At 55.6% G+C, this 25,187-nt stretch overlaps 1 protein-coding gene across 1 annotated transcript in view; it reads left to right on the top strand.

Moving 5' to 3' along the window:
- The window catches only part of LOC119103215 (ATP synthase subunit C lysine N-methyltransferase), a 29,688-nt gene extending 8,924 nt beyond the window's left edge, over positions 1-20,764 (top strand). Inside the window, exons 4-5 of the mRNA XM_037226658.1 lie at positions 9,789-9,808; positions 20,611-20,764. Coding sequence (XP_037082553.1) covers positions 9,789-9,808; positions 20,611-20,764 — 174 coding nt within the window. The remainder of the gene's footprint in view (positions 1-9,788; positions 9,809-20,610) is intronic.
- The last annotated feature ends 4,423 nt before the right edge of the window (positions 20,765-25,187 follow it).

Below are 25,187 nucleotides of genomic sequence, written 5' to 3'. Positions count from 1 at the left end.
GGAGAGCAGCTCTCCAGTCAAGCATGCTCGACACGGCCTGTATTGTTTTGGTGGTGATTGTTGTGGACCATCACCGCCGTCGGTTTAGTTGGCGAGCGTCAATCGTCAGATTTTGAAACTGTTTCATCGAAAATTTGCGTTGAAGTGGTAGTTTGCGCATTTCAAGGGTGCTTCGGAACGTGGACGTCTAGTAAAGTCGCCACGATTTGGTGTGCTAATATGCGACCGATTTGCTTTCATTGACCGATGATTCACTGATAAACCCTAGCCTCGTTCGCTTGTAAAACCTTGTATGAGACATCAAGGCCGAAAACGAAATTTTGCAGGTTGTTGTAGAAGTTTGAAACACCCCTGAATAATGTCGTGCAAGAAAACTAAACCGGAAAAACATGAGTTTTTTACCCAAAAAATCATGCAAGAAGATAAATAATCAAGTAAATAAGACTTATCGCGAAGGTTCAGAACTGGCGAGCTTAATAAGCCGTCCTTAACCGGGAATCGCGGTTTCCATTGTAGTTGTTTGTTTATCTGTGGAACATGTCTTAGAAACTTTCTTTAGAATTTGCGTAATTTTCAGCTCCCATTTTATATGTTCTGCTTACAATAAATCTCCAGAAGGCGGGGGCAAAACATCGTTGGGGAGTGAGAAGTCGGACATTGGAGAGGCCAGTGGCCCACCCAAACGGTGCAAATCGACACCCGTGCTTTTAGCACTTGCGTGAATCAGTCTGGATGTGCGGACAGTCTGAATTTGGGGTACTTTCAGTACTAAGTGTGAGCCAATACAGATGTGGTGATAGTGCTGAGTTTGGGACACTTTCGGTAGTGAATGTGAGTCAGTTGGGATGTGAGAATAGTTCTGAATGCGCTGTCTGTGCCGAGTGTGGGCCTGTCCTGACGTCAAGTGCAGGCCCACTCCTGAAGCACCCCTTCATGAGTTGGCCTGTCCTGACGTCAAGTATAGGCCCACTCCTGAAGCACCCCTTCATGAGTGGCCTGTCCTGACGTCAAGTATAGGCCCACTCCTGAAGCACCCCTTCAGGAGTGGGCCTGTCCTGACGTCAAGTGCAGGCCCACTCCTGAAGCACCCCTTCAGGAGTGGGTCTGTCCTGACGTCAAGTGTAGGCCCACTCCTGAAGCACCCCTTAAGGAGTGGGCCTATCCTGACGTCAAGTGCAGGTCCACACCTGAAGCACCTCTTCAGGCTGCCACACGCACTAGTCAGTTTGACGCTATTTCTTGGCCAGCATATGTTCATTCATAGTTGGTGGTCTGTCCGTGGTCATATGGCCGCGAGAACGTTTTGAACACCTTCGTGTCTGCTACAGAAACAAGATGACAGGCAGGAGCAAGTTTTTCTCTGCTCTTCTGTCAGCACTGTGAGACCGTTGGTGACGAAATCCTGTTTCAGATCTCCAGAAGGCGTTTCATTGTCTCAAACGTACCGTCAGCAACGAGCCGTTTTTTGACACGGCTCTAGCTGAAAACTGAAGACACTAGCTGTGCTCTAACCACACCTGATCTGTTTTTCCGACATTCATGTTGCACAGCTCGCAATGTCGCGCCCATGGTTTGACTTGCTGACACTTAGAACATCATGAAGTTAAGACCTCCGTTTTTGTTATTGCTAAAGTGATTCCCTACAATCGTTGTTCTGTGCTTATGCATCACCTTTATCGGTCATTTGGAAATAAAGCAACAATTGGATCGATCAACGATCGATTAGAATGCCTGGTGATAATGCTTTTAGTTTTAGGGTATATCGGCACCTGCGGGCATGCTGCGCCGAGGAATCGCGGAATATAATCATGTTTATCACATTTGTGCGGAAGTGATTCTGGCCTTAGCGTTGTTCGGACGAACGATGATACCCGGGTGGCAATTTGAGAACGGCAACCAGCAAAGGAAGTGATTTTGAGCAAGTTTCTTTGCCTCCTTCATGTAACATTTTGTGTCGGAATTGTGGTGGATGGATGCTCAGCAACGTCGGGCCTCAAATTACAGTTGAATCGTATCCTCCAATGCTATGTCGGGCAGTGCAGTAGCCAGAGGGTTGCTTAGGTAAAATTGCGCTGCCTTGTATAATAAGTAAATTTTGGGGGAACAGCCATCCAAAACCCCCAACCACCCTGACGTCTCCCGAAGACAAACGAGAAGTTGCGTTATTCTTCTTGCACCGCAGTCCTATCAAGCTAAAGACTTTTCGCGGTCACATCTAAATATTTTTGACAGAATTGAAAATATGTGTGCGTGTTTCATCACACTTAGTAGCTGATGTGTTACCTGCTAAACCGAATTACGTCACCAATTCAGAATGTGTTAGAAGAAGAGTAACCGTAGCCGAATGCTGGTCGGAGCAGATTCAATCATTACCACACTTTAATTCGCACGCGCGCATTTTCCAATCGCCCCAACATCCCCACGGTGTGCTAGCCGGTTCAGCTAGCAGGTTCGGCCTGCCGAACCTGCTGCTAGCCAATTGATCAGAGGCCAGCTAGCTAGCCGGAAACCAACCCTGGTCTATGTAATACCGTACACGGCTGATGAAGTAACTTTTTTACGGTCTCGCCACCGGGTGGTCATTTCACCCTCATTTCCCGTGTCCAATGCGGATGAGTTCTGGCCGGTGAGTGACACTGTTTTTTGCGCGGGGGTTCGATACCGGACGATTCTTATTGGTCCGGTCAATGACATTTTTCCGCGGCAATGGGCCCTACCTGAAAACCATTGGGATTTTGGATGTCCGGCTGCGGCGTTTGACACCTGTAAGTTAGAGGAAAGCGTTTGCATAGGGCAACACTTCCACTAGTTTGACGTCCACATTTGAACGGCACTGACGTTACAACGACCGCTTGCCTGGCTGTCCTCGTTGGGTGCAAAGATACTAACTACTCTGCTGTATCATATTTCTGAGGCATGAATCCTGTATTTCTTTGTATAACTTGGGGTTTATCGGCCACTGGTAGGAATCAGGAAGGTAACTTTGGCAGGTCGGTTTCGACAGGTAACGTTACATGGCTAAGCCGGGCCGACCAAAATTCTACTGTTCTACTGTTTCTACCGTTCTACTGTAATTATTCTGTTAACTTCTACTGTTCAGTCGAAGTTTTCAGGAACGAACAATAGGAGAGATGGTCTTTGTCAAAGCTGAACGGACAAACAGTCTGGACTCTTAAGGTGAGCAGCTTCTTTTACGAGAGCAAAAACCTTTGCGAGCGGAAATATTTTTTTAGGAGAGCGTCAACGCAAGCCGTACTACACTGACAGCACCATCTGCAGTGATGCCGCATTGGCTTCGCAACCTTTGAGACCAAAATAATTAATCACGGCATGCATTGGCGGTTATATATGCATAATCGCATATAGAAAACATATAAAAGATGACACGTTGCAAGCATTTTCTCTTTCTCAATTGGCTGCAGAGTATTTGATCAGTTTTATGGGTGAAATAATAACACCGGGCCATCCACTGGTCTTTGGAGATGGGCTAATTGAGACTTTGTCAGGGCACTGAAAATTAGCGATCATTGCCGTAGTTTTCATGAAAAATGGCCCTGAAAGAGCAGCAGTGACAGCCACGGTTCCAAACCATGCCAACAGCTACAAACGTTTGGCATCAGAGGACGGCACCAAGCTGAAAATATGAGTCATGGTCGTGAAGGGCTTCAGAAAAAGCATATATTTTCTTAATAACGCACCTGACCCCCTGCATGACCATTCCGCAATGTAGCCTGGAACATAAGGGACAATGAAGACACATTGTGGTTTATGAATTGCGCACTGAATGTCTGAAAGACCGGGTAGATGGCACAGTGCACTATAGTAGACAGGCTTGAAAATAACAATTTTGGGCATGGGAATGCAAGGCTGGAAACGCAGTGCGCTTTTTAAAATCATAAGTGGTGGGTTATCACAAAATGGCGGTTACAAGTTTTTCCATTTTTCCATCACACCTTAGTGATTGGTAAATCAGGATTGCGCTGCAACGGAAGAGAGGCGGCGTGAAAGCATGGAAAGCCCGGAGCACAAATATTTCAGTTTTTTTTCTTTTAGCTCATGTTATTGCCGACAACCACCATCCGTCATAATTGCTGGGTGGTACTCAACAGTTGTGCTCATTGCGGTCCACCTCAAGGCATTTCCTGATAGCAAACGTGTCGCTGGGAGACTGAGATATGCATTAGTACAGCGAACCTGTCCCTTTCACCGGTGGGTTCATATAACGTGAAGCCGGGTACGCAGTTACATGAGCCTCACGTTACGGAAACTTAACAACTTATGAAGCGCTAATGTGGAAGTGTTCTAAAGATAACATTATGTGTACTGTCCTTGGTGCTGCCTACACAAAACCCTTTACTTGCCGGTCTTATCAATTCGTGTGGTACTATTGACAAGCCTGATAAACACAACTGGTGATCTTGTACAGGCCCCATGAATCATCATGTCTACCGTTGCTGCCTGCATACATGCACGTTGGCTACTGCTGTAACCTTATTTTGTTCCGTCGGATATGTAGCAGATATATTATAAAGCGCGTTTTTGTCTGTTTTAGACAAGTAATTCTGTGCTTGCCGGGTTACCTGCTTACACCCTCTGTCTATATTGGGATGAGAGGGGGATGGGGTGTGGATTAGTTTGCTTTCGCGATTGGTTGCTGTTGTGGCATGTTTTAATTGCATAGTTTGATCCTTTTAAACTTGAGCTTCATTTTTTCGCGTGATTTCCTCGGGCATGGCGTGCACTGCCCGGGCGTGCACACCGTGCCTTACATTAGGCGCGGCGTCCTGCCTGCACCGCTCACATTTTGCATCCCCAGTCCCAGGCCTACCCGCTGCTGCTCAGTTTAAGCCCAACTTGTGCCGAATGAAATCAGCTTGGTTGGCAAACAGAAAAGTCCTGCCGATCGTGCTTGTTTGTTAACATCCGGCTCCAACAATCAGCCGCGCCACAAAAAGTCTCCGGATTCTATTGAACGACCCGAGAAGTACAATCAGAGGGCTCCAGCCCACGTAGCGCTCCGTCTGGTCCACTCTCCCCCCCCCCCCCCTGCGCTTCTGCCCGGCCCACTGCCTCGCGCCTCCGTTCCAGCCCACTCTCCCCGCGCTTCCGTCCGGTCCGCTCTCCTCGAACTTCCGTCCGACCCACTCCCCCGCGCTTCCGTCCGGTCCGCCTCTTCCTCGAACTTCCGTCCGACCCCACTCCCCCCGCGCTTCCGTCCGGTCCGCTCTCCTCGAACTTCCGTCCGACCCACTCCCCCGCGCTTCCGTCCGGTCCGCTCTCCTCGCGCTTCCGTCCGGTCCGCTCTCCTCGAACTTCCGTCCGACCCCCACTCCCCCCGCGCTTCCGTCCGGTCCGCTCTCCTCGAACTTCCGTCCGACCCACTCCCCCGCGCTTCCGTCCGAGAAATTCTGCCCGCGGTTCTGTCTGGCCTACTCTCCCGCACTTTCGTCCGGCCCATTCTCCCCGCGCTTTCCGTCCGGCCCACTCTCCCTGCGCTTCCGTCTGGCCCACTCTCCCGCACCTCCGTCCGGCCCGCTCTCCCCCGCTCTTCCGTCCGGCCCACTCTCCTCGCGCTCCTGTCTGGCCCAACTACCACCCGCGCCTCCGTACAGCCTGCACAGAATTTAATATGACCACAGTTCGCGTCGGAAGTTTGGCGAGTAGGCGTGCAGGTAGGTGCGGCCAGTGACGTCCGCCCAGCCACCCACCTCAGCTGGTTTAGTCAGCCTGTGCCCGCGTCTTTCATTCTGGTCCATCTGAAACGTGCCGCTAACGTCAGCAGGAAGCCGTTCGACGGCCGCAGTGCGCGCGGTATGTCTGCCAATGAGTTCCACACAACAAAACAAGATAGTTTTTGCTTACGTCACCAACTTTAGTTGTACGGGAAAGTTATTCCTTTGGCACACGCCACAGCTGTGTTTTTGCTGCAAAGCGCGACTGGAGCCGTTAATGCAGCACAAGAGCTATTAATCACTGAAGGCAAACAAAGAAAAAAGTCGCTTGGCTTACTTGTAGCATGGCAAGGAAGCAGTGCCCGTCGGGTCAGCGCCAGCGGGCCTACAGCCGGCCTCTGCGGACTCGGAGGCCGGCCTGATGTTGTCTGAGAGCCACCCTGTCGTACGGAGCGACACACACGCGCCGACAGCCAGGTGACGGCTCCCGATGCAGCGCCGGCTGGCGGAATGGCACGGCTCTATTCAGGGCCGCCGAGCGGTTGTCAACGGTGACAAGAAGTGCTTTCTGGCAGCGAGTGGTTCAGCACTACCTTCGGGCCTTTCAGGTTTGGAAACGACGGTCTCGGGCGGGCATTAATCACTTCTTTTGCTATATTTGTGCTTGTGTCTACCTTAGGGAACAGCAATAAAATCCCTCGTGTATATCTCAGTCAGAGCATCGCACATGACATGTGGCCATGTCGTACTCTCCGGACCAGCTATTGCTGGCCAATATGACAGCAGTAATCCATCTAACAACAATGGAGTCAGGTCAACGATGCACCATGAATATAGCGTGTAAATTGATGCGCGCTTACTTGCTCATTCGTTTCCAATCGCTGTGCCTCATTTGGTCAAAGTGACAGCCTGTACTCATCCGCAGTTCAGAACATCCCACTGCGCACTGCTTTTAAAAGCTCTGTAAGGAGCCGCGCTGTGAACACTGTGGAGTTTGCTGGGAAACCGACTCGCTTCAAAATCCTAATTGCCCCCTCGCTGACCCGACTGGCTGAGAGCCACCGCAATGGCACGGACGCCTCCGTGTCTGTATCGCGTAGTTCATGCAGAGATGCCCGGTGTCAGTCAGGGCAAGGGGTTCTCTGAAACCGCAGCGACTCGACGTGATCCGTGTGAAATGGATGCTTCGCTGAGCTGGTGACGCCCCGATAGCCTTCTGATCTCCGCCGAGCCGCCTGCGTGTGGGAGTGGGAACCCTGGCGTCACTCGACATGATCCGTGGGAAATGGATGCTTCGCTGAGCTGGTGACGCCCCGATAGCCTTCTGATCTCCGCCGAGCCGCCTGCGTGTGGGAGTGGGGACCCTGGCGTCACTCGACGTGATCCGTGGGAAATGGATGCCCGCTGAGCTGGTGACGCCCCGATAGCCTTCTGATCTCTGCCGAGCCGCCTGCGTGTGGGAGTGGGAACCCTGGCGTCACTCTTCTGCGCACGTCTCCGGGAAAACAAACACGTGACAGGCGGCGCATTGATGTGACAGATTTGCAGCCAAAACTATTATACGAGCATCGTTTGTCATTTTCTAGGAAGGCAGTCGGACAATTTTAACGGTGGGCACATCAGGAGGTTTTCTAAGGGTGCCAACTCCGAGTCTTGGTGTTCCAGTTGGAACCAGGGGAGAAACCTGACCTTGTGTGAAGCAAGCCATTCACGAATCATCCTCCTGGCGACGAAACAGCCTGGTATCTCCGCACGCAACCAAGAGGCAGCCTCACATCCCAGTACCTGCTGGGAAGGCAGCCTCACACCCTTCATGTGCCCGGAAAACAGCTCGACAATCTGTCACATTGCGCCCGGGAGGCAGATGGCACCCCGTACACCAGGCCGGTGTCCTGCATGTGCCTGAGAGCTAAAGTAGAGCTCCCACACCTCCCCGGGAGAAGGTCGGGAGCTCCTCTAGCTCCGCGGAGCCTTCCCTTATACGACTTCCCTTATACGGCTTCCCAATATACGACTTTCCAGCAGGCAGCCTGATGTTCCTGTACGTAACTGCTGCGCGGTCTTACACTGCTGTGCATGCCTGGGAGACAGTGCGACACCCCTGCGCGTGGCCGGGAGAAGCCCGGACGCCGGCCAGACTGATGCCGTCGGGCGGCGGCGACAGCCAGTCTGGTGTCAGACCGGACGACGACAGCTGTCCTGGCGTCACGAGGGGCCATATGGCTGTGATTATTCTCGGCCGGGAAGGCATCTGTGACCGGGCCGCGGTGCCACCGGCACTCGGCAACGGATCGAGCGGCGATCGACTAAACAGACGACGCGTCGCCGCCCGCCCCGCCCCCGCTCCACCGCCGCCTGCCGCGGGCTGGCGACAGTTCCCGAGCAGGCCGCCGGGCGGGGAAGGCGTCCGCGCAGCGGGCTGGCGGCAGCTCCCGAGCAGGCCGCCGGGCGGGGAGGCGTCCGGCCCGGAGGGCTGGCGACAGCTCCCGAGCAGCCCGCCCCGTCCCCACTCCACCACCGCCTGGCGCAGGCTGGCGACAGCTCTCGACCAGCCCGCCGGGCGGGGAAGGCGTCCGGCCCGGCGCCGCCGACCGACGGGCAATAAAACGCCCGGCGGGCCGTGACGTCACGCCGGGTGCTCAGCGCCAGCCGTCGCCGGAGCCGGAGCCGGCCGGTGCAGGGGCAGCGGCCGTCGCCGGAGCCGGCCAGTGCAGGGGCAGCGGCCGGTGCAGGGGCAGCGGCCGGTGCAGGGGCAGTAACGGGCGCGGGGGCAGTGACGGGCCCGAGGGCAGCGGCCGGTGCAGGGGCAGTGACGGGGCGGGGGCAGTAAGGCGCGGGGGCAGTGACGGGCCCGAGGGCAGCGGCCGGTGCAGGGGCAGTGACGGGCGCGGGGGCAGTGACGGGCCCGAGGGCAGCGGCCGGTGCAGGGCAGTGACGGGCGCGGGGGCAGTAACGGGCGCGGGGGCAGTGACGGGCCCGGCTGGGAGCTCGGATGGATACGAGACCGGACCAGCCGCGCCCGGCATCGGTGAGCAAGGGGAGACTGCTGAGGCTGCTGGGGCTGCTGAGGGACCTCAACGGTCAGCGGGGGTTGAGGCTGCTGGGGTCCAAACAGGGGCGGGGAATCGGAAGGGGGGTGAGGCTACTGGGGTCCAAACAAGGGCGGGGAATCGCGGGGGGTGAGGCTGCTGGGGTCCAAACAAGGGCGCGGAATCCGAAGGGGCTGTCAGCCGAGGATTAGATCGAGACTTGTGGTGCGGCGTCCCTCTGGAGACTATCCCAGAAGTCAGTGCGAAGAGAACGCGACCATGCGACTGGCAGGGCCCATTTGGTCTGTTAGGCTCACTGCGATGTGATTTAGCAGACCATGTTATGATGTCATATTAAGCTCTGAATTACATCCTTGAAGTTAAAGGATGCATCGCGCACCACGTCTAATTGAATAAGTTGTAGCAGCCATGGGTCTATAACATAAGTCTAATATAATAAGTCTTACATAAGCGGCATTAGCATGCACTTTGTGATTACGTGCCGTTATGGTTGGTTGACGAGGCTGATGAATTTTTCGTGGTGTGTTCCTCGCGCCGACAAAAATTTGATTGACATGTAGCGTGTAAGGTCACAGCGACGTGAGCTGAACTTTGTAGGATTGGGTTCGTAAAGGCCTTATAAGATAGATGAATGGGTACACGGGCAAGCATTTGCTCTCATCGTCGAGGCATTGTGTCAAACTTTGTGCGTGGGAATGATACGGCGCCTTTTCCCAAAGGGTTGGAGGTACGCAGTTTCGGAAACCTTCCATGAAAACTTCGGGGGATACTTGATGATAAAACCCTACGTAGATTAAACAAGAGCTTCCATTAAACGTGTCCAGAAATTCCGACGAACTCAAGCTAACCGACGTTCAATTTCGAGGTCCTTATTGCTGCAGTCGCGCTGTTACAACTCCTCGGCATTCACTCGGAAGAAGTTTATCTGTAATGTCCGTTTAAAGACGTTCACCATGAATGCTGAACATCGGTCATGACGTGGTAGGCGAGACAGACCAAGGTAGGCACACTCTCACCGTGTGTGGTCCGGCGTGCACTGCTGACAGCTTCACCCGTGTGCCGGCAGGCGGCGCAGGAGACGGTTCGGTTAGAGGGTGGACGTCATCACGGCCAACGGGTCGGTCATTTTCTCGCCGGATCACCGCTCATCGCAGAGTGACGTCACCAGCGTGTGCAGCTGCCGCTGTCAGCTCTGCCTGTCCGATGCTCGGCCGACCCAAGAACAGGTCAGGTCAGAGCCCGGCCTTTAACCTCAGAGCCCCGCGCCCTTTAACCTCTGGTGACCTCGCCGGCGGGCCGGGCCGCTCGGGAGCACGCGAGGATGTCGTCCTCGCTCAGTGGCGGTGTCGCGTGCCTGGCGGCTGCGAAATCCTCGCCCGCGGATTGGCTTTGTTTGCGCGGTGTCACCCGATCCCGTGGCCGCGCCGCCGTCTCGCTCGTGGCCCGCGGCGTAACCGAATTTGCCGACCAGCCGGCGTGTAACGACAGCGACATCCAACGCAACGGAGCAGGCCTGGCAGCGAACCAACTGGGGGGATGAGCCTGCCTAGTATTTTGTCTAGCGTCATAGTCGCCGCCAAAGTAAGCGGAGCATGTGTGTTGGGCTTTTCAGTACAGCATCGAACAGCTGAGGGAGCATTGCCATGAATCGTTAACGAAGGAGCGCTCACAAAGTCTTGGAAGTGCGGACGGCCGAACTTCGGAGTGCAGTTCACCATTCTCCCCAACTTTTGTGGAGTTCATGCTATACCGAGGCTGCTTTATCGCCCGCAAGTCGGCGGGAAATTCTGGCAAAGTAAGTAAACACATATAGAAGCCTGAATCACCGGAATTATTCATTTCATGCATTCTTAAGTGTCATGCCCCGCGGGAGCTGACTCACTTAAGATAGCCTCGAAATTGTTCGCGCGTCGAGGATGAATTTTTCGCAGTTTAAAGCGAGATGACTCCCATATTTCAAAATAACTAACAAAGGTTTTAAGAACCGTAACGAATTTAAAACGATTAGAAATTATGTTTTCATGAGTTGCAATCGAATTATTTGCCGTTTTCTGCTTTGCTGAGGGATTGACCAATTCACTTCAAGTGATTGTGGCAGCATTTATGCGCCGTTTTTAAAACACTTTCGAGTTACTTGTGGTGAATGATGTGCATCGTTAAATGCTCCAGGCAAGATGGCTACGTTACAATAAGTATCTATCCCTCCGAAGAAGGAGTCAGGTGTTGATATTAAGCACAGCTTCATGCTAGTGATCAGACAAGATGTGATGACTTTGAGCTACATGCTGAGAATCAAGCAGGGGATCACGATGAAATGGAAGTACATGATGAAAATCATGTGAGACGTCGTAGTGAGTGGTTAGGACTGTTAGGCCAGTGATCAGACAGGACGTGATAAATTGAGCTACAAGCTGTGGATCGAGTAAGGGCGTCGTGATTCGTATGAGCTGCATGTTAAGGATCCTTCATGACTGGTGATCGGTCAGAACTACTCCACGCCAGGGCTTACTGAGGGGATTGTAACGGATTAATAACTCCATTTTCGGGATCGTACATGAAGTCGTAATCGGCTAGAGCCTGCATGTTAAGCATCATGGCAAGATGTAATTGGCTAGAGTTCCATGTTAAGGTTCATATAGAAACATCCTGACCGGCTCGAGTTCCTCGTCATGGATCAAGGCGCTCGATCAATTCAGAAGTCCATGGTGGAAATCATGATAGGAATCAACGTGGCGTCTTATCGGTGTTGGCCTCGTGTCAATGGCGTGCTGAAGAGCAGAGCTGCGGGTGACCAGGTCCAGCGGAGCCGGAGCTTCTCAGAACCGGCGGTGATGAGCTCATGTCGATCAAACCTTCAATTGAGGGTGACACGGACACTGGACAGGAAAGGCACCGTTCGATCAACTCGCCGAGGTCGAGTCATCATGGTTGAGTGGAGGGGGGGGGGGGTTGATGACTGGACGGGATCGATACTGGTGTAGTTAGTGCGGCTCCTCCCAGCAGCTGTCGGGGTGAACGGTGCTGGTGGTCCCCGCAGCCGCCGAAGTGAGCAGTGCCCTGATTCCTGCAGCTGCCGTGGTGATGGGTGATGTCCGCCCGTCCAGCCGCCGAGGTGAGCAATGCTGCTCATTCCGTCAGCTGCCGAATTTGCCTACGCCGGCAATTCGGTGCTGACTCGTGCCGTGCTGGTTACCCAAGCGTAGCTGCTGCTGTGGGATAAGTGCCGCTTTGGTCGTGTGCTGGTTACCCAAGCGCAGCTGGTGCTGTGGGAATGCCGCTTGTTCGTGTGCTGGTTACCCAAGCGCAGCTGCTGCTGTGGGAAGTGCCGCTTAAGTCCTTGTCGGTTACCCAAGCGCAGCTGCTGCCGGGTGACCGGCGCCGCTAAGGTCACCAGACGCTGTGCTGAGAGGTACCGTTCATTTGCGCACAGCTGCTGACTGCGTGAGGTTGGAGCTCCAGGTCGGCGCGCAGACCTCCTTCCCTCGGCGGCTGACCGCCCGTGACGGATGCGACGCGCCGTCGAGCGGAGGCCGCGCCCGCCTCGCCGTCTCCGCCCACGGGATTGGCGGTCGGCTGTCAGCGGCGTATCTGGGTTGATTGACGCCGTATTGTGCGCCAGGAGCCGAGCGAACGCGGCCTGCGGTTGGCAGTCGGGTGCTATTCCGGGCGCCGCTATCGCCGCACTCGCGTCTCGCGTGTCGACGCTCGTGATTCCGGCGCGGACGGCGCGGGACGTCGGCGATCACGGCGCCGCCCCGGGCTCACGACGCTGGTGAAGGGCCCTGCAGGTGTCGATGCGGAGCGTGCGGTGGCGCTGACGGCGGTGCGGCGGCGCTCGCCATGTGACCGGCGGCGTGTCCCGCGCCGGACCAACCCTGTTTACCCAGCGGCCGGCGCCGGCTCCGACGCGAAATAGAGGCCCACAGCGCTCCTAACGGACGCAAACAAGGCTTTGGCGGGCGAGCCGGGCGGCTCTCGTTCCGCCCTCACCAGCCGCCTCAGCCCGTCGGTCATCTAGTGCCGAGAGGAACTGCGCCGCATTTGGCCCCCGGCCTGTCCGCCCGGAGAGCTGCGCTGAGAGCGTCGGACTCCGGCGACGCTGCCCTCGTAGGGAGCTGCATGATGTCGTCGGCCGGCCCCGCGACATTGTCTGACTCGGAGCTGGAGGCCGGGACCGGGACCCGAGCCAGTCGCTGAGCTATGACGCTGAGCCGAAGCCAGCGTCGGACCCTGAGCTGGGGCATCTACCCTGGGCCGGACCCAAAGACAGAGCCAGCCCCGAGTCAGCGCTAGAGTAAGGCCCTGGGCTGGGATATCTAGACCAAGTCAGACCAAAGCCAGATCCAGCCCCCGAGCCAGCGTCAGAGTAAGACCCTGAGCTGGGACATCTAGCCCAGGTCGGACCACAAAGCCAGAGTGGGGCCCCAAGCCAGCGCCAGACCAATGCCCTGAGCTGGAACGTCTGAGTCTAGTAAAACCAAAGCCAGGGTTAGCCCCCGAGCCAGCGCCAGCGCGTGGCCCTGAGCTTGGGATATCTAGCCCAAGTCAGAACAAAGCCATGCACGGCCCCTGAACTGGGACCCGAGCCCGATTCTGAGAAGAGACCATGTCAATATAGACTGTTCACCGGACAGCACTCTGACGTGCTGTGGTGGCATCACTTTCATTTCCGTCTATACTTAGTTGACCAGCTGGCATCTCTGAATTCCGTGTACGTGCTCAGCCGCCGACAAAACACGATCGCATGTCCACCATGACGCCACCTGCATGAACTCCACCACGGAATCTAGAACATGCGGCTCGGCTCATACGCTTGTGTATTAATTTGCTTGGCTTTGTCCGGGTTTTCCAACGCCACTCGGTACGTGTGCCGAGCCAGCAACGAACCATGAATCGATTGGACGTAACTTGCGAGCCGAGACATTCTGTCCGGTCACGGCCCACAGGATTGCTCGTACGCTTTCACGAGCGTTCTCTCTGGCTAGCGCGTCCAGCGCCTCGGTGATGATCGCCCGCTTATGAGATGGCATTCTGACGCGCCGTTTCGATGGACCGCCTATCATTGCTCGTCTCGCCCAGCCCAGTATCATTGCATCGTGTTTTTCAGCGCCGAGCCCCAGCAGCGGTGCAGCTGGCATCCGTGCAAATCTAAGCCCCACCTATGGTCAGAACAATTATCTCGTCCGTTGATACTGGTACCTGGCCTCAATGCTTCCGGCAAACCTCTAAAGCCCACCGTTGTTCCCGGAGTGGATAGGTCTGGAGTTCACCATCGCACCGACCGCCGTTGCAGTGCGGGTCGGGCGCTCCAATCCCAACTCATGTAAGAAGCATTACAGGTTTGGCAACGGCCACCTTGATTTCGATTCCGTTGCCCCCACTGCGGCATTATCTTTTGGAAGACGCTGTTTCGACAGGTTTGCCCACCCCAGCTTTCTTCGCCCACGCGCCACCCGAAGTCCCCAAAGCCAACTTTTCCGCTCCCGTCTGGTGCGGCGCGGCGGGCGCGGCGACCGGCAGTCGAGTCAATGGCGACCACCAGCAGAATACATCAGTCGACCGGCAGCCCAGTCAATAGCGACCGGCAGCCGAGTTAATAGCGACCGGCAGCCGAGTCAATGACGACCAGCAGTCGAGTCAATAACGACCGGCAGCCGAGTCAATGGGCGACCGGCAGCCGAGTGCCATGGCGACCGATAACTTAAATCAACGGCGACCGACAACCGAGTTAAACGGCGACCGGCAGACGAGTCAACGACGACCAGCGGATTAGAGTCAACGGTGATCGGCGGTCGAGTCACGGCGACCGGCGGTCAAGTCAGCAGTAACCGACAGCTCGAGTCAACGACTAACCGGCAGTCGAGTCAACGACAACCGGCAGTCGAGTCAACGGCTCGTGGTGACGCTCCACCAGGACGCCGCGCCACGCTGTTTTTGTCGCGACGCAGCTGCAGCCGAGCCCGGAAATGGAGCCCCCGATCCGAGACTTATACTGGTCAAAGCAGTCCATTAAAGATCGACATTGAGTTATAGTGTCAAACAGACGTCCACTGGCAAGTCGATGAAAGCCGGGACCTACTAGTAAAGGCGGTGGGAAATGTGCGCGGCGATTCCCAGCAAGGAGAGTTTGTGGATCAGGCTCACCACGTGCCTGAGCACCCGTCCGGTGAGCCATATTAGACACCACCACGAGAAAGCTGTTCGATGGTTGTGTACTTATTTGCATAAATGTGCGTGCATTTGTTCCACCGCATTGGTGAAATTCAAATCCAGATCTCGCGGAAAATATTACCGAAGAGCACCGAAGATTACTAGGCAGGATGCACGGAGGCAGGTCGGCGACCGTTGCTGTCACCCGGTCTAGCCCAGCCAACCCCGGTCAGCCAGCTGTGAAGGCTGATCCAGCCCAGCCAACCCTGGCCAGCTAGCTGTGAGGCCGGCCCAGCCCAGCCAACCCCGGTCAGCTAGCTGTGCAAGCCAGCCTAGCCCAGCCAACCCCGGCCAGCCAGCTGTGAAGGCCGATCCAGCCCAGCCAACCCCGGCCAGCCAGCTGTGAAAGCCAGCCTAACCCAGCCAACCCCGGTCAGCTAGCTGTGAAAGTCAGCCCAGCCCAGCCAACCTTGGTCAGCTAGCTGTGAAGGCCGGTCCAGCCCAGCCAACCCTGGTCAGCTAGCTGTGAAGGCCGGCCCAGCCCAGCCAACCCTGGTCAGCTAGCTGTGAAGGCCGCTCCAGCCCAGCCAACCCTGGTCAGCTAGCTGTGAAGGCCGACCCAGCCCAGCCAACCCCGGTCAGCCAGCTGTGAAGGCCGGCCCAGCCCAGCCAACCCTGGTCGGTTAGCTATGAAGGCCGGCTCAGCCCAGCCAACCCTGGTCAGCTAGCTGTGAAAGCCGGCCCAGCCCAGCCAACCCCGGTCAGGCTATGGGGCAGGCTATGGTTCTCCGATGTAGGACCTCGCGCAGAGGTCCGACTTGGACCGCAGTGTCACGCAGAGCTCCCTCTCGCCACTCTGAGGCAGAACATAACAAGGTTTCGCTATCTGTCACCGACAACTCCAGTGTTGTTTGAGGCCAGACGATAGAGTTTTTATTTATTAGTCATGTAAGATTTAAAACGCTCCCCGATAATGATTAGTAAAGGCAACAACAACACCTGCACAGTGTTGCGACAAAGTTTGGAGGTGCTAAGACATTCTTAAGGCTACTTTCAGCACACCACACACAAAAATGAACTGCATTCACACGTACACAACTAAGTTTCATGACCTCATGAACCTTGCCGCCAGTTTAAAATAAGCCGACGTTCTGATGCGTAGATCAAAAGGAAGATAAGTCTGCAAGCGAACGAGATGACTGCAAGCGAACCCAACTCCCGTCATCAGTTATCACGCGCGGAAGAACTTTATCAGTGTTCTGATGAGTGCTCTGAAAACGGAGTCCACAGCCAGCCTGGAGCTGAGAGGCGAAAGACAGTGGCTCCCTCATCCCTGGTAATGCGACGTTTTGAAGAGGGGTGGCGGGGTCCGTGCGGCTGGCGGGCAGTGAGTCAGCCAAGTTTAATTTGCACGTCTGATCTATGAACAAACCTCCCTCCAGGCCCCCCAGAACAACAGAATAAACAGAACACAACAAACCCTCCAGGCATGATGCATAATTTCAACGTTTTTATGTTCTGTGCTGTTTAATGTTTTTGGTACTGCGCATTTTTTTCCAGGAACAAAGCCAGCAATTCCTCAACGGTACGGTACGTGCGAGATAGTAAGGTATTTGCAGGAATAGTCTAAAAATAAAGTATACCATGACGTGCGTAGGCCTGGTCGGCTAGGATATCATACTAGTTGTTAACAACGACAGAAACGTGAGAGTATATGGCAAAACTCCTGTGGAAAATAAAGCAAAGATTCTTCCACCGCACCCTCGCGCAATGTTCTTGCCTAAGAAGCAATCCTGCTCATGTCACAATTTTGGCAAGAGTTCAAAGCGATCAGTTTCGCCTTATAAGTGCAGTGGCGTGCGGTGACATGGCTAGCTTGGCGAAGCGCATGGACCAGATTCCCACCGTGGGCGGTCACGGACACGCCGAAGAACGAGGCCCCGACGCCAGAGGGGCACGCTGAAGAACGAGGCCCCGACGCCAGAGGGGCACGCTGAAGAACGAGGCCCCGACGCCAGAGGGGCACGCTGAAGAACGAGGCCCCGACGCCAGAGGGGCACGCCGAAGGACGAGGCCCCGACGCCAGAGGGGCACGCCGGAGAACGACGCCCCGACGCCAGAGGGGTACGCCGAAGGACGAGGCCCCGACGCCAGAGGGGTACGCCGAAGGAAGAGGCCCCGACGCCAGAGGGGCACGCCGAAGGACGAGGCCCCGACGCCAGAGGGGCATGCCGAAGGACGAGGCCCCGACGCCGAAGGGGCACGCCGGAGAACGACGCCCCGACGCCAGAGGGGTACGCCGAAGGACGAGGCCCCGACGCCAGAGGGGCACGCCGAAGGACGAGGGCCCCGACGCCAGAGGGACACGCCGAAGGACGAGGCCCCGACGGGTTAGTTATGCAGTAAACGTTCGGACGGAGCCTTAAAAAAGGACACTGGTAAGTGAAGAAAACAAAGCTGATTTAGGCCTCAGAAACAGCACTCGACGAAAACGTCTCTTCTGGACAGCACTGTCCCAGCTATGTGATGTAAGGTGAGACCCGGAAATGCGTACCCGGACCCATGGTGTGAAACAAGCCGCTGATGACGTCGCAGGGACACCAGGGAGCCAAGGGCATTACAGCATAACGGGACAAGTGCAGCGGTCTAAACAAAATACAACCTCCAACGTGCCTCCACGTCCCAGAAAAACAACCTCCAACGTGCCCCCACGCCCCAGAACTACAACCTCCAACGTGCCCCCACGTCCCAGAAATACAACCTCCAACGTGCCTTCACGTCCCGGAAATACAACCTCCAACGTGCCCCCACACCCCAGAAATACAACCTCCAACGTGCCTTCACGTCCCGGAAATACAACCTCCAACGTGCCTTCACGTCCCAGAAATACAACTTCCAACGTGCCCCCACACCCCAGAAATACAACCTCCAACGTGCCCCCACACCCCAGAAATACAACCTCCAACGTGCCCCCACGTCCCAGAAATACAACCTACAACGTGCCTTCACGTCCCGAAAATACAACCTCCAACGTGCCCCCACACCCCAGAAATACAACCTCCAACGTGCCTTCACGTCCCAGAAATACAACCTCCAACGTGCCTTCACGTCCCAGAAATACAACCTCCAACGTGCCCCACACCCCAGAAATACAACCTCCAACGTGCCCCCACGCCCGATAAGTACAACCTCCAACGTGCCACCACGCCCCAGAAACCTGCAAAGTAGGGTCGAAAAAACTTTAAAAATCCAAATGATGGAAAGGGGCCTGTAGATCACACAAAGAAGCTCAATCATCAAAGCATATCATCAACACCATACTATGGGCCATACCAAGTTCTTACATTAGTCCTAGCGCTCTCACTCTGCATTAGAAACCGCAGTACTTGATTGCCTGGGATGGTAAGACATGACTCATCCTTCGCATCAATAATGATTCAACCGGCATGACATATTTTTTGCCGTATAGGCCCCCCACCCTGATTACTTGGTACCTCTGATCCGACGTGTCCCTCACCCCTCCTTCCCTGGGGCTATTTTAGCCAGGCCACGGACGTCCCGAGAGACGGAAGTCTGTTCCACAATAGCAAGAGCTGTGGAAAAGTTTGTTTGCCAGGTTCCAACAATCGATATCGTTCGGATGCTGTGCCACGTGCGCGTCTTCAGAGAGTGAAGACATAAGTCGGCAAAATTCGAAAAAGGAGGTCCAGGGTGCTCCAAACTCCGATTGGATTGATCGCGTTTCCAGAAACATCTCGGTTACCACGCCTGTGACTGTGCAAATAGCCTGAAGATGGTATTCGAGGTAAGAACAGAACCATTTTCGATTGCTAGCAGGGTCTGGGGTCAAGGAGTGCTTCTCGCGTCCTTCACCTCACACTCATGTGGCCAGCTCTTCCGGCTGCACAGCCAGCAAGCGCGAGAACCCACCACAACGCTGGCTTGTCTTTAGTTCTGCATTCCACTCCCCACTCGCCAGCTGCTCAATCTCGCATAGGCTCAGGCGCAAGCAGCAAGAGGGGCTGCGTTCAATGGGGCTCAGAAGTGGATACCGTGCGATCGATTCAGTTCGGCCACATCAAATTATCAAACTGAGTCAGAGCGGGCCATTGAGACGGAACTGCTGGTACAGCTGGACGGTGGAGCCCGGCTGGACTGGTGTGGTCTGAGAGGAGAGCCCGGCTGGAATGGTGTGGTCTGAGGGGAGAGCCTGGCTGGAATGGTGTGGTCTGAAGGGAGAGCCCGGCTGGAATGGTGTGGTCTGAGGGGAGAGCCCGGCTGGACTGGTGTGGTCTGAGGGGAAAACTGGCCATGACGTGCATGTGCTGGTTGTATCATTAGTCGCTCATGTTTTGTAAGATCGTATATGTGTCGCTGGCGTTGCGTCCCATTTGCAAGTGTTACGTGTTCTGTGTTTATTTATGTGATATGTACCGACGGGGCGCTTGAATAGCCACTCGCTAGATTTCGCCAAGTTTCGCAATACTAATAATAATAATGATAATAATAATATAATATAATAATAATAATATAATAATAATAATAATATAATAATAATAATAATAAACCCCGGCTGGGCTGGTGGTTGCTGGAGATATGACGCTGGAGTTTAGGCATCTGGGAGAAGGCCCTCCGCCTGCTGCCGCAGGCGGAGGGGCCCCGTCGAACTGTATGCTCCTGTCTGGAGTCTGCTGGCGGCCGGGCGGCCCCTGTTGCGCCAGCCCCCGTCGCCCGTCCGGAGGATTCCTCACGGCTCATCAGCGTCTGCTGGGCGTGACGGCGGCATGTCCGCTGGCCGCCATCAGCGGCTCATTGGGACGGCCGCTGGACACGGTCCGCGGCCGAGTGGCGCCGGCGCCGCCGCCGGCGGGTCCCGGCCCGACCCGCCGCCGCCGGCGGTCCCGGCCCGACCCGCCGCCGCCGGCGGTCCCGGCCGTCTGCCGCCGCCGCCGCCGCCGCCGGCGGTCCGATGCATTCCTCCCGTGCTGATCATTCATCAGATTCTAGATGGTCTAGGCGATCATTTTTTGAAGGGAGAGCTTACACTATTTGTGACTGAAGAGAAGTATATGCGGTTGTCTATGGACGGGTTGTTGTGTGACACGGGAGGAACCACTGCCGTGTTCACATAAGACGGGTTGTTGTGTGGCACGGGAGGAACCACTGCCGTGCTCACATAAGACGGGTTGTTGTGTGACACGGGACGAACCACTGCCGTGCTCACATAAGACGGGATGTTTTGTGGCACGGGAGGAACCACTACCGTGCTCACATAATACGGGTTGTTTTGTGGTACGGGAGGAACCACTGCCGTGCTCACATAAAACGGGTTGTTTTGTGGCGCGGGAGGAACCACTGCCGTGTTCACATAAGACGGGATGTTTTGTGGCACGGGAGGAGCCACTGCCGTGCTCACATAAGACGGGTTGTTGTGTGGCACGGGAGGAACCACTGCCGTGCTCACATAAAACGGGTTGTTTTGTGGTACGGGAGGAACCACTGCCGTGCTCACATAAGACGGGTTGTTTTGTGACACGGGAGGAACCACTGCCGTGCTCACATAAGCGCAATGGCGCGGCCATGGCTGGAGCCCGGACCCTTGACGTGTGAGCCCGAGCTCCAGACCACTCCCCCGTTCCCTCAGTGCCGCGCATGAGGTCAGCGGTGCTGGCTGGAGCGATGCCGGCCGGCCGCCGCGCCTGCTGTCCAGTGACCGCGTGTCCGGCGTGCGTCCCCAGGTACACGGTGATGAAGCGGCGCCCGGGCCGCATCTCGCACCTGCTGCCGCACAGTATCGCCCTGGAGACGCTCAGCCACACGCAGACGGCCGAGGAGATCCTGGCCGACTCGGAGGGTGATGCCCACAGCCTCGGCAAGCGCGTCTCGGTGTAGCGACGCCGCGCGGACCCGGCGCCGCTCGTCACGCGTGGCGCAGCCCCGGACGGCCGCGCCGCTGGGCAGCGCCAGCGTCGGCACGCGTGTGTGGACGTACAGTGGCGCAGCGGTCCACGCTACCAGTGATACAGCAACTCAAGTGATACCCATGTCGGCTCAAGGAGAGGCAGCGAGGGCGGCTCGGTGGCGGCGGCGGCGGTGGTGCTAGCGCCGCTCGGTCGGCGCGTCCAGTTTGGCCGCGCGCCGCGCATTGTTGTGGACCGGCCTGGCTTTCGTCGCCGGCACAGCGGCCCGGATCGATTCCGAGCCTCTGAATGAGAGGGCGAGAGTGAGAGAGAGTGAGAGAGAAAGAGTGGGCGCACACTAGCGGGCACGGGCAGGGCGGCAGCAGAGGGAGAGAACGGCACGCCCGAGGTGGCGAGGCCTGGCGGCAAATGAAACAGTAAATGAAAAAGGATGATAGGGGAAGAGAAAATAATGCCGATATACGATGCGTTGCGGATCTGGGTAGGACTCAACGGCTGCATGCGGGCGCGAGTTATGCGGATGGGAGCTCGGTGAGTCTTGAAAGCATGGCCACGTCAAATTTACGTATTGGGTCACGCATGGCCGTCGCGAGGCCTGGCGCTAGCTCGAAGGGCTGAGCGCAAAAATTCAGCACCGAATCAGTTTTTCGGCTATGTAGTAGCATGCGACTAAATCGAGCATGTAAGGATGGTTTCGCAACTGTATCGTTTTGTATGAGGGCCAGAATGACACTGATGCGCGGGAGTTTTATCAGTTATTCATCATTCGCACGTTAGTAGAAATTCGACGGAACTATAGTTGCCACGTCTCCACACTGCCCTTCCTTGCCTTTTCTCCAGCCCACGTGCTCTAAAAATGCAAGTGAGGAGACAGAATAGTGTAGGTAACACGAAGTTGATGCTACTTCAGATACGAGCTTTTTTTATTGCAGGCATTTAGATGAGTTATCTAAAAGATGACGAGTTACTGAAAAACCGAGCCGGATTATTCATCTCACGCCTGTATTTCATTTCACAGTGGCCTTCGTTCATTATGAAAGTGGCTCACCCTTGTGACATGTAACGCTCAAACGTGATGGCTGTACGGTCAGCGTGCGCAGAGAAGTGCGTTGTCAACAATTTTTGCATTTTACTCACCGTGCGATTCGTTTTTATGTGCGCTTTATCAGGGTACATTTTTATTTTATCGATATCTTTACAGCTAACTTTAAGTTCGGGAAAGTCATATACCACGTCCGCTAACGTAAGCACAACCCGCATGTTTGCACGATCACATGATAAGCGCGCCTACACGCAAAGCTCTCAAAACCAAACGTCGAAAGGAACCGTGCCCCCTGTTGAGTTCATGCTACGAACCGCCCTCCAGCTATGGGCTTTACACCCATGCGGATATACGGCGAGTAAAAATGCCTATGCAACTGCAAAATAACAAAATTTCGCCGGCGGGATGGAAGTGGGCCAAACACTTGGGAGCGTGGGTCGAATTTGGCGACACGTAACTCGATCTCGGGCTCGGCGGGGCCCCGGAGGTGGCGAGCGAGATTGGCCAGCCCGGCCTCCGGACGAGCGGCCCGGAGGAGGCCCGCCTGGCACGGCCTCTGGCGCCGGTCTAGTGTGCCGCCAATCGACCGACGGCCGACCCCCAACTCCTCTGTACAGTGCACCTCACATCACGCGGGAGAGAGAGATGGTGAGAGAGAGAGAGAGAGAGAGAGAGAGAGAGAGAGAGGGAGAGCGTGAACGGGAGAGAGTCGTTTATCATCGCATGAGCTACTTTCTCCTATTGGATCGGTGTCGGACGCCATCAATATCTGGCCTGCGTCATGTTGTGACCACTGACGGCCGTGCTAGTTCGGAAGCAAAGCTTGCCAAAGCGCAGATCAAAACTTCCCGTCTCGCGTTGCTGTGCGGCCCGCACGGCTGGAGGCGTCTCGCGTTGCTGTGCGACCTGCACGGCCCGGGACGTCTCGCGTTGCTGTGCGGCTCGCACGGCTCGGGGCGTCTTGCGTTGCTGTGCGGCCTGCACGGCTCGCGGCGTCTCGCGTTGCTGTGCGACCTGCACGGCCCGGGACGTCTCGCGTTGCTGTGCGGCCTGCACGGCTCGGGGCGTCCTGTGTTGCTGTGCGGCCCGCACGGCTCGGGACGTCTCGTGTTGCTGTGCGGCTTGCACGGCTCGAGGCGTCTCGCGTTGCTGTGCGACCTGCACGGCTCGAGGCGTCTCACGTTGCTGTGCGACCTGCACGGCTCGGGACGTCTCGTGTTGCTGTGCGGCCTGCACGGCTCGGGGCGTCTCGCGTTGCTGTGCGACCTGCACGGCTCGGGGCGTCTCGCGTTGCTGTGCGGCTTACACGGCTCGGGGCGTCTTGCGCGCTTGCCACTGCGGGGCAGGGCTCATTCTGACGAAATCCTGTGGTAGCGCCGAGTGTTCTGAACACTCCGGATCAAACCACGACGCACGGCATGACGCGTAGTTGCGGATGAGCGGGGTCGGTCATCTTTACCTGGTACACTAGCGTCCAAATGTTGTAATCATCGAATACTTTGACTGTCGCTCGGTCACGAAGGTGAGTACCGCACCAGCTGCTGGCGGTATTACGTTACGGCGGCGGATGGCAGGAGGCCGCGGGTGCGACCGGCGGGTCGACCTCCTGGTGCGAGCCGGTTGCGACCGGCGGGTTGACATCCTGGTGCGAGCCGGGTGTGATCGGCGAGCAGACCTCCTGATGCGAGCCGGGTGTGATCGGCGAGCCGACCTCCTGATGCGAGCCGGGTGTGACCGGCGGACCGACCTCCTGATGCGAGCCGGGTGTAACCGGCGGGTCGACCTCCTGGTGCGAGCCGGACCCCGCCATGTTTAGGGGCGCATGGAGGTCGGCGCCTGGTTTGGTCTGGTCTGGTCTGACTCCGGTCCAGGTCGGCGATGAATGATCTTCTCTTATTACCAATTGTTATCGCCACATTAATTGTTTGTAATATAGTCTTCCTCACGACGAACTCTGCCGGTGTTTGGACAGCGCAGCTTCGAGGGACGCTTGAGCTAAGTGGATGTGAACAAAGCCTGTGACATCGCGGCGTGCCAGGCGCCCGTGTGACATTGCGACCAGGGGGGATTTTCGTACCCCGGTCTTTATCAGTTAGTGGTGTGGGTTCAAATGGGCTACGGATGACACGAATGAGCTGCGGATTTTTTAAATTGAAAAAACTGCAAAGAAGTAATTTTCAGCCTTAAACCAGATCGTAATCCATCTTCGAAATAATGTTCTAATGCACGGCTTCGATGGAATGAGGATAACCTTATTTGTCACCCTAGGCACAACGTGGCGGATCAACGCCCCGACACGAGTCGGGGACTTATGGTGCTCTGCTGCAGGTTCTGGAGAGCAGGTCAAGCATTGGGGAGTGAGTTGTGGCCGCGTCTCGGAGCGAAAACTCCGTATATCTTGAGCGAGCTGTTGTAGAGCGTGTGTATGCTTCCAAGTGGGAGATTATGCGCCTTTGTTGCCCTTACTATTGTCCAGTATACGCCAAGAAATCCATGCGATTAAATTCATGCAAGGCATTCACTCACCATTGATTCGAGTTGTAGCTAGAGGAATAGAGAGGTGGGCTGAACATCAGTGGGACATGCCACATATACCCATGTTTTCAAGAACAATGATGCTGTTATCCATACCAAACCAGAGAACCAATAGGCCAATTCGCCAGCCTTTTATATATTATATAGTTTTGATCCAGCTGGGTTTCGCTGCTGGGGGCCATCAGCCGTGAAAATATTCCAGTGCCACTGAAGCTGTGACTGTCCAGTCATATAAATGACGTTTTGTTTCGATACGAAAGAGCGCCATATTGTGCCCATTTTTTGCGACATTGCTGAAGGCACTTGATGTGGTGTTTCCCACTCCTACTTTCGTTCATCTACGTCGGCGAATCAGAACAAAAATGGGCCTTTGCCTACCGCCACCAATCATAATGGATATTTTTCATGAGCATTGCTGATATGTAACGAAACGTTGACCACGTTATAAATGCATTTAGAATTGCTAATGAAGCACAACTTCGGGCTGCGTCACATTACCAACAGAAAATGCGGCTGGTGGAAATTTATACATGTTGCTAGGTCTCGGTGCCATCGGCGTTAGACGTTCAAGCGCCATGGATCTGAACAGCCTCATGCATTGGTAGATAATCTAACCTCCCCATCGGACTTGTGCCTGAATCATCTCCGCAAAAATGAAATCGATTATGACAGAAAGTAACTGGGAGCTGAAGGATGATTCGGACAAGTCAACTTTCCAGCTGTAATTTGAACCATTCGGAGATACATTTTGACGTTTGATTCAGAATCAAGCAAAGTAGTCTGTGAATGAAGTTTCGAGCCGGCGCGATTCGAATAA

This window comes from Pollicipes pollicipes, unplaced genomic scaffold (assembly GCF_011947565.3).
Source record: "Pollicipes pollicipes isolate AB1234 unplaced genomic scaffold, Ppol_2.1 Scaffold_5724;HRSCAF=6776_pilon_pilon_pilon, whole genome shotgun sequence".
Classification (NCBI taxonomy): Eukaryota; Metazoa; Arthropoda; class Thecostraca; order Pollicipedomorpha; family Pollicipedidae; genus Pollicipes; species Pollicipes pollicipes.
Note: the sequence above shows the minus strand (reverse complement) of the source record. Positions and strands in the feature narration are given on the sequence as shown.